This window comes from Alosa alosa, chromosome 12 (assembly GCF_017589495.1).
Source record: "Alosa alosa isolate M-15738 ecotype Scorff River chromosome 12, AALO_Geno_1.1, whole genome shotgun sequence".
In the NCBI taxonomy this organism is placed as follows: domain Eukaryota; kingdom Metazoa; phylum Chordata; class Actinopteri; order Clupeiformes; family Clupeidae; genus Alosa; species Alosa alosa.
In genome coordinates, this window is record NC_063200.1 from 9,499,324 (window position 1) to 9,511,823 (window position 12,500).

General features: G+C 45.3%; 1 protein-coding gene and 1 long non-coding RNA gene across 4 annotated transcripts in view; one reads left to right on the top strand and one right to left on the bottom strand.

Annotated features, from left to right (window-relative positions):
* Positions 1-12,500, bottom strand: part of cabp1b (calcium binding protein 1b) — a 41,335-nt gene that overhangs the window by 8,928 nt on the left and 19,907 nt on the right. The window contains exon 2 of one of the 2 annotated variants that reach the window (XM_048258603.1): positions 9,065-9,232. The exons of the other annotated variant lie outside the window; for it this stretch is intronic. Coding sequence (XP_048114560.1) covers positions 9,065-9,232 — 168 coding nt within the window. The remainder of the gene's footprint in view (positions 1-9,064; positions 9,233-12,500) is intronic. 2 annotated transcript variants of the gene reach the window in all.
* Positions 2,983-3,843, top strand: LOC125304385. 2 transcript variants are annotated; one of them, XR_007195231.1, is made up of 4 exons: positions 2,983-3,055; positions 3,143-3,313; positions 3,453-3,624; positions 3,753-3,843. It is a non-coding gene; the product is annotated as an uncharacterized LOC125304385 (long non-coding RNA). The 2 variants fall into 2 exon arrangements; XR_007195230.1 differs by having other exon boundaries at positions 3,013-3,313.

Here is a 12,500-nt window from a genome sequence, read left to right on the forward strand (position 1 = left end):
AGAGCAGAAGACAACAGACTGAAAGAGCATCTGGTAACTCAAGTCCGATCGCAGCTCGGTCAGTGTGATGTGACCGAGGGCTAGCACACACACACACACACACAACCCTGTGTGTGTGGGTGTGTGCATGGTATGTGTGTGTGTGTGTGAGTATACAGTATGTGTAAGTGAGTGTGAGCATACAGCATGTGTGTGTGTGTGTGTGTGTGTGTAATATGTGTGTGTGTGTATGTTTGTGTGTGTGTGTGTGTGTGTGTGTGTATGTGTGTGTGTGTGTGTGTGTGTGTGTGTAGCGCTTCCCCTAATGGCTGAACTGGCATCAGCGTGCATGGGCATCATACAGCACATTCCAACAGCACACAGTGGTGGTGCCAGGGAGTGCACATGTGCACGCAGGCGTGTGGTGCCAGTCATGGCCATGGGCATCAAGGAGGCATCAGTGCTTTCTCTCCTCTCCTCTCTGGCATGGCATGGTGTGTGTGTGTGTGTGTGTGTGTGTGTGTGTGTGTGTGGCATGGCATGGTGTGTGTGTGTGTGTGTGTGTGTGTGTGTGTGTGTGTGTGCATGGCATGGCATGGTATGTGTGTGTGTGTGTGTGTGGCATGGCATGTTTATGTGTGTGTGTGTGTGTGTGTGTGTGTGTGGCACCTCCGAGGTTAATGAACTACAATGCCACTGGGTGACAGAAGGAGAGAGGAAGATGTGGAATAATGAGAGAGAGTGAGAGAAAGAGGGGAAAAGGGAGAAAGAAAAAAGTGTGTGTGTGTGTGTGTGTGTGTGTGGGGCAGGCAGGGAAATTAGAGAAAGAGGCAGAGCAGGTCAGAGGGACAGAGAGAGAGAGAGAGAAAGATGGATGGAGAGAGAAGAGAAAGATGGAGAGAGAGAGAGAAAGATGGAGAGAGAGAGAGAGAAGAAAGATGGACAGAGAGAGAGAGAGAAGAGAGAAAGATGGACAGAGAGAGAAGAGAGAAAGATGGATGGAGAGAGAAGAGAGAAAGATGGACAGAGAGAGAGAAGAGAGAAAGATGGACAGAGAGAGAGAGAAGAGAGAAAGATGGATGAGAGAGAAGAGAGAGAAAGATGGACAGAGAGAGAAGAGAGAGAAAGATGGATAGAGAGAAGAGAAAGATGGATGGAAGAAGAGAAAGATGGAGAGAGAAGAGAGAAAGATGGACAGAGAGAGAGAAGAGAGAAAGATGGACAGAGAGAGAGAGAAGAGAGAAAGATGGAGAGAGAAGAGAGAAAGATGGACAGAGAGAGAGAAGAGAGAAAGATGGACAGAGAGAGAGAGAAGAGAGAAAGATGGATGAGAGAGAAGAGAGAAAGATGGATGGAAGAAGAGAAAGATGGACAGAGAGAGAGAGAGAGAGAAGAGAAAGATGGACAGAGAGAGAAGAGAAAGATGGATGGAGAGAGAAGAGAAAGATGGAGAGAGAGAGAAGAGAGAGAAAGATGGAGAGAGAGAGAGAGAAGAGAGAAAGATGGATGGAGAGAGAGAAGAGAGAGAAAGATGGACAGAGAGAGAGAAGAGAGAAAGATGGACAGAGAGAGAGAGAAGAGAGAAAGATGGATAGAGAGAAGAGAGAAAGATGGATAGAGAGAGGCAGAGAAGTGCACAGAGAGAGGAGTGATAGAGAAAGGATTGATAGGAACATTAATGGAGCCTGACATCCCATGTCTCTAATAATATGATCATAACTTTCTACTCATTCTACTGTAATAGGAACCCCATGAGTGCCATTATAGTGTCTGATTATTATATATTCATGCTTAACTCTATGAGTGCCAGTATAGTGTCTGATTATTACATATTCACATGCTTAACTCTATGAGTGCCAGTATAGTGTCTGATTATTATATTGTAACGTGACTAATCTGAATCTTATTTTTAAATTTAGAGATTCAATTGTCTCTGGGGTGCCAGGCAGTATTTGCTGCCAATTCAAATATAGTCACCGTTAGGTTTAAACTATCACACAAATCAAACAACACAAACCGCTTTTTATAAGTTTCAAATCATATATTGTGATAGTTTAAAATTAAACCAAAAATATTCATACACAACTTAAATAATCGATATCCCTCCATACAATCAAAAACAAAAATGCTATTTAAACAAAAAAGGGGCGTAGGAGAGAGTCTGAGTCACTGAAGGAAAGCGAAGTTGTGAAATATGTTGAATTATTTGTATACTGGTGGAAGGGAACGTGAACTCGGAGATGAGTGTTTAGTTACCAGCGGGAGACTAGCCAGGGAGCTGCAGAGTAGGCCCACGACTTGAACCAGGGATCTTCCGCAACACCTCGACAAGAGAAAGGAAAACATCTTGCCATGCTACCGATCCATTCGTCGGCGCGCAACACAAAATAGTTTGAGCCGGTCCTATTTTGCTCAGGGTCCGCTGGGGCTGCTTCATAGGAATTCCTCAAAGGGATTAATCCACAAGTGGGTAATGCGATCTAGAGGAATCCAATGTAACTTATCCAGTGTGAATGTTCTGTTTTAAAATGCTCTCCCGTCATGTCTCACATGCCCTCGGTAACTACTCTCTCCGATAGAGCTTCCTGTCATTAGCTCCTCTCGCAGGTTAGGCCAAACAGCCTTTATCATTCAGCTGACTGCGTGGACGTTAACCTAATTGGCGTTTAAGCAACCCGGTTGGATAAGCCTAAAGTAAATACATTTTTATTATAAAAATATGGAGCTGCCCGCTACACTCTTTCCCCATGGAAAAACAACCCATGGTTGGCAAAGAACGCCTACTCAACCAAAGCCATGAAAATCGTTAGTCATCAGACTCTTCCAAGAAAATGTTGAGCACACTCTGCTTTTCTTGAGCATCTTTTTCAGCAGCAGTGGGAAAACAAGGTTTTAGATTGTTTACATGGATTGTACACAGGTCTTCTCCCGTGTCTTCTCTGACAACTTGAAATTCACAGGGCCTAACTGCTGTATGACTCTGTAAGGTCCTTTCCATTTGGGCTAGTTTTGCTGTAAAGTGCTTTGCTGCTGAGGATTGAGCATGGTTACGAACCCACACTCTATCTCTGGGTTGGTAAGTTACATCTCTTCTTTTTTTATTATAATTTCTCAGCTGTCTAGCTTTTGCCTTTTTGCTGCTGAGGTGTGCCTTTATTTGTAGGTTTTTGATGTGCTGCACCACTTCATAGCCAGCGGAATCAGGTGATAGGGCTTGTCCCTGTACAAGTTTATCCACAGGACTTCTGAGTTTTCGCCCCAAGTGAAGCTCCGCAGCTGTCAAGCCTGTTGTTTCATGTACGGAGGAGTTTAGTGCAAATCTGAATTCAGGAAGGTATTGGTCCCATTTCCGATGATTATCCTCGACAAATTGTGAAATCATGCATTTTATGCTCCTGTTTACCCTTTCAGTCATGTTGGTTTGTGGATGGTACGCGGTAGTGAGTTTATGGGTAACTGTCCATGTTTCACAGAGTTCTGTAAACAAGTTGGAGACAAATTGTGAGCCTCTGTCCGATAGAAGAAAGTCTGGAACTCCCCAGCGTGTGAGAATTTCTTTTTGAAACAGCTTTGCAATTACTGGTGCAGTAGCAGCACGCATGGGAAATAATTCCACCCAGCGGGTGTAGTAATCCACAAATACTAGTAAGTACTCATGGCAGCTTGGGCTACGGGGAAAAGGCCCCATAATATCCACTCCCAACATCTCATTTGGGAAAGTTACTTCAGTCTGTTGTATTTTGCCACAAGGTTTGTTATTTTCCCCTTTGTAGGTCTGACATTTCAAACAGGATCGGATGAAGTTCTTGACGTCGTCCCACATTTTTGGCCAGAAAACTACGTCATGGAGACGTTTGTATGTTTTAAACTTACAAAACTTGATGGCCACACAACGGAGAATTGTGATATGCCTGTAGAATGGTGGTTATGAGTGTTTTTGGCACCCAAAGACGGTAATGGTATTTATTGTCAGCTAGGTGAGATTTCCTATAAACCATATTCTCAATCACAGAATATTTGGATTCTGAGACTTTACAACCCTCAGCTAAGGCTTTGATGATGCTGGATATTTCAGGATCTTTCTGTTGTTCCCCCACAGTGTGGTCATGGAAAAGGGAAAGTCTTCTGTATCCTTCTGACTGGAAGTCATCATACAGGCAGGGCCGAGGTGGAATCTAGACAGAGCATCCGTGCCACATTGAGTTTGCCTTTCCGGTATTCAATTACAAATTGAATTTTTTGGAGTCGAAGTGCCCATCTTATAAGGCGACTAGACGTTTTAGTGCTGTTCATTACCCACTGTAAGGAGGCATGGTCAGTCACCACAGTAAACAACTTTGGTTCCAAATAATGCTCCCATTTCTCTAGAGCCCAGATAACTGCCAAACATTCTCTCTGTAGCAGAGTAATTGCGCTCTGCTTTGTTTAGGGTGCACGGCTTGCATAAGCGATCACCTCTCGTGACCGACTCCCTTCTTTTGGGCCAGGATTGCACCCAATCCCACGTCACTGGCGTCTGTATATACAAGGAAAGGAAAATCCAGGTCAGGATGTCCCAGAATGGGAGGAGAGGTAAGATGGCTTTTGAGTATATCAAATGACTTCTGACACTCATCACCCATTTGAAGGCTCGTCCTTTTCTTTCAGGGCATTGATTGGTTCAGCCACTTGAGAGAACCCTGGCACAAAGCGATGGTACCAGCCAGCTAAACCCATGAAGCTGTACTTCCTTTATGTTCGTAGGTGCTGGGTAGGATTTGATAGCTTCCACTTTTACTGGATCTGCGGCTATCCCTTTGGCAGATATGACATGACCCAGGTATTTGATTTGCGGAGACAGAACTTGGATTTTTTAGATTCAATGTAAGTCCTGCAGCCTCGGAGTTTCTGAAGTCACGGCGTTTAGATCTTGGAAGTGTTGTTCAACTGTAGAGGAATATATCACGATATCGCCCAAATAAACTAAGCAATTCTTCCCTCTAAGTTCAGCGCTCGTTCCATTAACCGCTGGAAAGAGGAGGGCGTTCTTGAGTCAAAAGGCATTACCCTGAACTGAAAAAGGCCAGCAGGGGTCACAAAAGGCTGTTTTCAATTTGCTGGAGTCATTCATGGCGACCTGCCAGTATCCACTATTGAGGTCCAAAGTGGAAAAGACTGAGCACCCAGCTAGTGATTCAAGTAGCTCATTGATATTAGGCAACGGGTAAGTCCGTTTCGGTCACTGCATTCAATTTCCGTAGTCAACACAGAACCTTTGACTTCCCATCTTTCTTTGGGACCAGTACAACAGGAGAAGACCAGCCAGAATATGATGGTTCAACAATCCCATCGTTGAGCATTTCTTGAAGCTGCTGTTCTACAATCAATTGTTTTCTGCAGACATCACGGTATGGCTTCTGCTTGATTGGAACCTCGGTGTTGGTGTATATATGATGTTGCAACAGTGTGGTTCTTCCTGGCTTCAAAGAACAAAGTTCAGGCTGGGACTCCAACAGTTGTCTTAGGCTTGTTTTTCCCCCTTCATGTACGTCAGCATTTGCAACTGCACTGTCAATGTAATCCTGAGAAGTTAGTGCAACAGGAAGTGGAGTCAAGCAAGGAGGAGGAACAGAGGACAAGAGAGTGAGTTTGGGAGTAACACTGCAGTTGGAGGCTTGCTCATCACTCAGTTGAAAGAAGTAGATCTCTGGTTTGTTTTTAAAACTGTACTGGTGGTCAGATGCATGGATTTGTAATCCACTGTAATATAAGTAATCAAGACCAAGGACTACTCGGTAGGCCAGTGCTTTGGGAGAGAGCACTGCCACTGGCAAGGTACAGACATTATTGCCTTAGGTCAATGGTTACCTCAGCCCAAGACACAACCTGAGTTCTGGCAATCTCCCACCAATCGTGAGCGGTGCCATGCAGAACAGTCCTAAAGCTGGCAAGGATCTCTGCATCAGACAGAGGATGAACAGCCAGAAAGTCTTGACACTTGGACAAATACAGAAGAGGATCCGGATCATCATGTGATCTGCCATAGGTAGAAAAAAGACAGTTTTAGATGGTCTGTTTTGATGACACTGGTTGTCCTGGGCCCAGGTGAATTGACCTGAGCAGAGGCGTTGAACGGGAAAGGAGGGAATTTGTGTTAGAAAAACTGCTTTCAATTTTTTTTCAAGAGCCTTCAATTTACTGTTTTGTTCACTGTTTTCTGTCTGTAAGTTGCTCATGGCAACACATAATTGATCAAGCACGCTAACACAATGATCCATTTTTGTGACAGGATATTATGAGTGGCAAAGGAAACTCTGGTGATGGCCATGAATGTCCTGCTGAACTTCACTTTGCAGCTGTTCCACCATAAATCGGACTTCACTGAGGCTGTGCGGGTGTCCTGACTTTTCATCTCCTCAGCAATCATAGGCTTTATTCCCTTTAACATTTTGTCTAATTCAACATCTAGTTGGTCTTTATGTTCTGCATTAGTTTTATCAAGTTTAATAAACTGCTCCTCGGTTTTGTCAGCAAAAACCTTCAGTTTGGCCTCTAAATGAAACCCGACTCCGTCCCATTTGCTTTGACAGATCACACACCTGACTATTGCAGTAATCTAATTTCTCAAAAAGTAAAGACCAGTTCTCTGCATGGCCCAAAGACTGCAAAGCCAGTCTTCCCAGGGTTTTTCCAGGCATAGGGAAGAGTAGTAGGCAAGTCACGCTGAGCTGAGGGTGCAGAGGAACAAGTGGATGGAGAAGTAGCCATCTCCATATCAGGTTCTTGAGCATCTCCTGGTGGTGGAGAACTGCCTGGAAGCAATCTTAGGGGCATAGAACCAGGACAATCAGACATTCCTGAAACTTTGGGTAAATTTGGTGGGCTAGTCAGGCGACTAGGTAGAGTAGTGGGCTGGGAGGATATGGAAAATAATGCATTTTGTGGAGTGGCTATATTGGGTGGAGCAAGAAGACTAAGATCCAAAAGTGACTTGGAATGAGTGGAATCTAGCTGATCACCTTGGGCAGACATGATTCATTAATAATGGTCCCTACTGAGGTGACTTAAGGGAATGCTACAGTGACTGAACACCCTATAGTGCACAGTAGTAAAGGCCACAGATTAGATATCTGCTGAAAAAGAGCAGGAGAGGGTAGAAAAACAGCAGCAGTACAAGAACTATACTCTTATGAGATTCCTACAATATTGCATTCAAAAACACACAGTTCATTAGTTAATGATTAACAATAAACATTGCAGAGAATTCAGTAACTCAGCACACTGTTTCACAATGGGTGTATGTGTGTTTTTTTTTTATCCACATAGGCAGAGAGTTCTTTCAATGTTCAAAAAGGCTTTTCAGTCCTATAATCGTATCCCAGTCTTTCTGTGGCGCAGTTCAGCAAAAACACCAGTGTAAGTTCAGGAATGTTCGTTTACTTCTTGGGAAAAAACGCCTGTGTGATTAGTTAGACAGTGTCCCGCCTGTTAACTATGTTCAGGTCCCATCTGGGGTGCCATTCTGTAACGTGGACTAATCTGAATCTTATTTTTTAAATTTAGAGATTCAATTGTCTCTGGGGTGCCAGGGCAGCATTTGCTGCCAATTCAAATATAGTCACCGTAGAGCTAAACTATCACACAAATCAAACAACACAAAACACGTTTTATAAGTTTCAAATCATATTGTGATAGTTTAAATTAAACCAAAAATATTCATACACAACTTAAATAATCGAGCATCCCTCCATACAATCAAAACAAAAATGCTATTTAAACAAAAAGGGGGAGGAGAGAGTCTGGATCACTGAAGGCGGCGAAGCAGAGAGCACATTTAGTCATTTTATGTTGTGCTCATATTTTTCTGTAACATTACCGCTCCCATGATGCACCTGGGCAAATGTACACTCTTTAAAACGAATGTGTTGAAACTAACGTTGTTTTTAACACATCTCTATGTCCAGATAGGGACAACACAGTTTTTGTTGTTTCCAACACCTTTGTTTTAGGAGTGTAATAGAGCATGTGCCATGTGTTGCAAGGGGGATGTGTTGCAAGGGGGAATTGTATTACTGGGACACCTAATTGAGGAGATGGCAGCCACGCCACTGCTGAAGTTCCTGTAGCCAAAGTTGCAAGTTAATCCCTGAGATGTAAGAAAGCATTTCAAGTGCCTGTTTGTTTTACTCCCTCCATTGGTTATGCGTCCAACGAGGTATGTGATCACGTTTCCACATGATGTATATGTGAATGGGCTATACATTCATTTGTATGTCTTTGTTACACTTCTCACAGTGTATGTCTACTGTGTGTGTTAAACATACAAGAAAAAGAACTTCTCAAGTAGCCAGAGAACGTCATTAAAGGTACACTATGCAGGTTTAGGTATTTTTGGCGATAGGCGTTTTCTTATGGTAAAAAGGAGGACCTAGTTTAGGTCTTTGGCTCCGTTCAGCACTCTCAGACAAGGTGTGTGTGGAGAGAGATGGGGAGAGAGGGATGGTGGTGGGCAGAGAGATAGAAGGATAGAGAGATAGAGAGAGAAACAGAGAAGAGAGGAGTAGAGGAGGTGCTGTGGTGTGATGTCCAGATGTAGAGAAGGAGATAAACAGTAGTTGAGGGAGATATAGAGAGAGCGAGGGAGAGAGAGAGAGAGGGAGAGAGAGTGAGGGAGAGAGAGAGGAGGGAGAGAGAGAGAGTGAGGGAGAGAGAGAGAGAAAAAAAGAGAGAGGGGGCACAAAGTTGGAGATGTTATGGTGTGTGTGTCTAGACTTAGAGATAGAGAGAAACAATGAGAGGTGAATGGTGCAGCGCAGAGTAGTGTGTCCTGGTGTGTTAGGGCATGTGTGTGGTGTGTGTGGTGTGTGTGCTGTGAGTGGTGTGTGTGGTGTGTGTGGTATGTGTGCTGTGAGTGGTGTGTGTGGTGTGTGTGGTGTGTGTGGTGTGTGTGGTGTGTCCTGGTGTAAGTGGTGTGTCCTGGTGTGTTAGGGCATGTGTGTGGTGTGTGTGCTGTGTCCTGGTGTGAGTGGTGTTGAGTGGTGTGTGTGTGGTGTGTGAGTGGCGTGTTCCGGTGTGTTATGGCATGTGTGTGTCCAGACTTACGTACAGCCTGCCGGTTCTCGGCGAAGCCCTTCCTGAGGAAGATGCAGGCGGGGCCGAGCACGTTGTGCATGAGGGCGCAGTTCTGGGCCAGCGCGGCCACCGGCTCCTGGTAGGGCCCCCCCTGGCCCCCCTCGTCGCATGACTGCACTGCCCCAGGCTGGCGCTTTCTGTCCTGTACCACCTGTGGGGCCAATGGGGCAAGGCTGGGATTAGAGGAGACACGGTGGCTGTATCGGGCTTACAAGCAGCTACTCTGGGGCAGGAGGGCGGCGTGGGTTGGGGCAGGAGGGCTGATTTGGGGTAGGGGAATAAGAGGGGTGGGGGTAAAAGGGGTGAGATGGGATGGGGGAGTGTCAGGGTAAAAGAACCCTTCGGGCAAGAGGGGTGAGGGCAGGAGGGGCGAGTTGGAGCATGTAGGGGATAGGGGGGGTGTTTGGGGGTATGAGGGTGGCTAGATGAGGCAGGTTCTCAGGTCTGATGGGTGGTTTGGCTTGGGGGAACTCATCAGTCATCAGTCAAAGTCAAAGTCAATTTGCCGCTGCAGTGGGTCGACCAGCAGACACACTTACATTCTCTCTCTCTCTCTCTCTCTCTCTCACACACACACACACACACACACACACACACACACACACACACAAACACACTTACATTCTCCCTCTCTCTCACACACACACTCACACACAAACACACACACACAAACACACACTCCCTCTCACAGTTCTCACATTTCCAAAATGCAGGCTCACTCATCAGCAGTGGGCGGACTCGTCAAGTCTGGGCAACTCTGATCTCACACACACACACTCCGCTAACACACACCCCACTGGGCAACTCTGATCTCTGATCTTCCTTTGAAAAAGAGACATGACAACAGACCCTCCGCTAACACACACTCCACTAACACACACTCCGTTGAGAGACATGATGACACACACTCCGCTAACACACACTCCGTTGAGAGACATGATAACACACACTCCGCTAACACACACTCCGTTGAGAGACATGATAACACACACTCCGCTAACACACACTCCACTAAAAGAGACATGATAACACACACTCCGCTAACACATACTCCGTTGAGAGACATGATAACACACACTCCACTAACACACTCCGCTGACAGAGACATGATAACACACACTTCGCTAACACACACTCTGCTGAAAGAGACATAACACACACTCCGCTAACACACACTCCTTCAACACACCCGCTGACAGAGACGTGATAACACACACTCTGCTGACAGAGACATGATAACACACACTCCGCTGAAAGGGACATGATAACACACACTCCGCTGAAAGGGACATGATAACACACACTCCGCTGACGAAACAGAAAACACTTGCTCTCCACACCTCCTGACATGGCCAAGACAAAACCTCCAGTCAGGTCCCAGATCCCGTCTCTCTACAGAACTAACTGATGTGTTCCAGGTAGGACAAGTATTGCTTGTCGCCTCTCAAACAAGCCCAGACCCTGAATCAGTCTCAGCTTCGGCCATCTTGGATAAATAGTGTAGCACTCTAGAGGCTACCTTGTACTGTGACCGGTGTGTGTGTGTGTGTGTGTGTATGTGTGTGTGTGTGTGTGTGTGTGTATGTCTGTGTGTGTGTGTGTGTGTATGTGTGTGTGTGTGTGTGTGTGTGTGTGCTGTGTGTGTGTGTGTGTGTGTGTGCGTGCAATTAATGTGCGAGGTTGGGCACTGAATGTTTGTGGGAGTGGGAGGACTGAAGGTGTTTAGTGTACAACGGTTAGATGCTGGGTGTAAGCAAAGGGTGCAAAGGGGAGTGTGTGTGTATGTGTGTGTGTGTGTGTGTGTGTGTGTGTGTGTGTGTAGGTGTGTGTGTGTGTGTGTGTGAGTGTGCACATGCTGAGAGTGTGTAAGCAAAGCCTGCCTACGGAGTGTGATTCAGATTTAGAGACTCAGCACATGGAAGTGGGACTGCTTCATTAAAAGAAGGGCTGCTCCTGAGGTAGAGTGTGTGTGTGTGTGTGTGTGTGTCCGAGACAGACACATGAAGTCAGCTAGTCATTACATCCTAATAGCCAATCAGACGCATGAAGTCAGCTAGTCATTACATTCTAATACACACACACACACACACACACACACACACACACGCACACACACACACAACATTCTAATGGCTAATTAGAGCCAGTGCTCAGAGCTCATCAGCACACACAGCCCTGCTGGACAATTACAGAGGATCAACAGGTTAATTAAACAGAAGATGGGATTTACTGTCAGAGCCATGGCCCAAGGACACACACAGACACACACACACACACACACACACACACACACACACACACACACACACACACACACGGAAATAGATTTAAACAAACACACACACACACACAGAGAAGAGCAGCAGGGCTGGCCCGTGTCTGATGAAAAAGTACAAGCTATCAAGACCTGTCTGAAATAATCAAATAGGCACAAATATGTGTGTGTGTGTGTGTGTGTGTGTGTGTGTGTGTGTGTGTGTGTGTGTGTGTGTGTGTGTGTGTGTGTGTGTGTGTGTGTGTTGTAACGGTATGTTGGTGATTGAGTAGAAAAGGGAGTGGGCGGTTGGGATGTAATCACTTTTTGCCTGTACACACACACACACACACACACACACACACACACACACACACACACACACACACACAAACATACAGACACATACACACCTAGATACTTTGCTCCTACTTCAACAGTTACCTTTTTTTTGCTCTAAGTGATGTCACACGGTTTCTAAGCTAAATAAATGTTGTCCCATACAGCAAACATTACCTCACCATCCGCTAGCTGCCTGTGCCCTGTATACACTAAAGAAATGCGCTCTCTGTGGGCAGCCCAGGCTCCATAAACGGCGACAAAACCAACCTGGTCCAGCCTGGACCATAAAAACATAGCAAACTGTTCCAGCCAATCACCGGACGAGATGCATGTTTAGGAGAGTTTCAATTGCACAGGAAGGAGGTAGCTCTCTGTTTTGTTTGAACGTCAACAGAAGTGACGTTACCTAATATCGCTTATAATAGCACCTTTAAACCAGAATGAAAATGAATATCGCTACTGTTGGGTGGAAACCTTGTAACTCCATATTTGTTGCGTTTTTTTTTTTGTTAATATATTTTCACAATACAAGTTTTTTTTTCAGTTTTCTGAAAATGAATGCATTTGGACATACAAGGTTCCCACCTGATAGCTAGCCTGACGTAGTCATACTCAATTCTAGTCAGAATATGAGTCTGATAACTGCTCCATTGGGACATAATTATGGGCTGTGTTTCAACCGGATACAGGGGGAATGCCTCTGCACTCAATTGGATAGACCTAACCAATCAGAGCAATGAAATAGCTTACCGTGAGGTGTAGGAAGAAAACACACGAACCATCCTTCTCCACAAATGCCTTAACATTGTTTTCT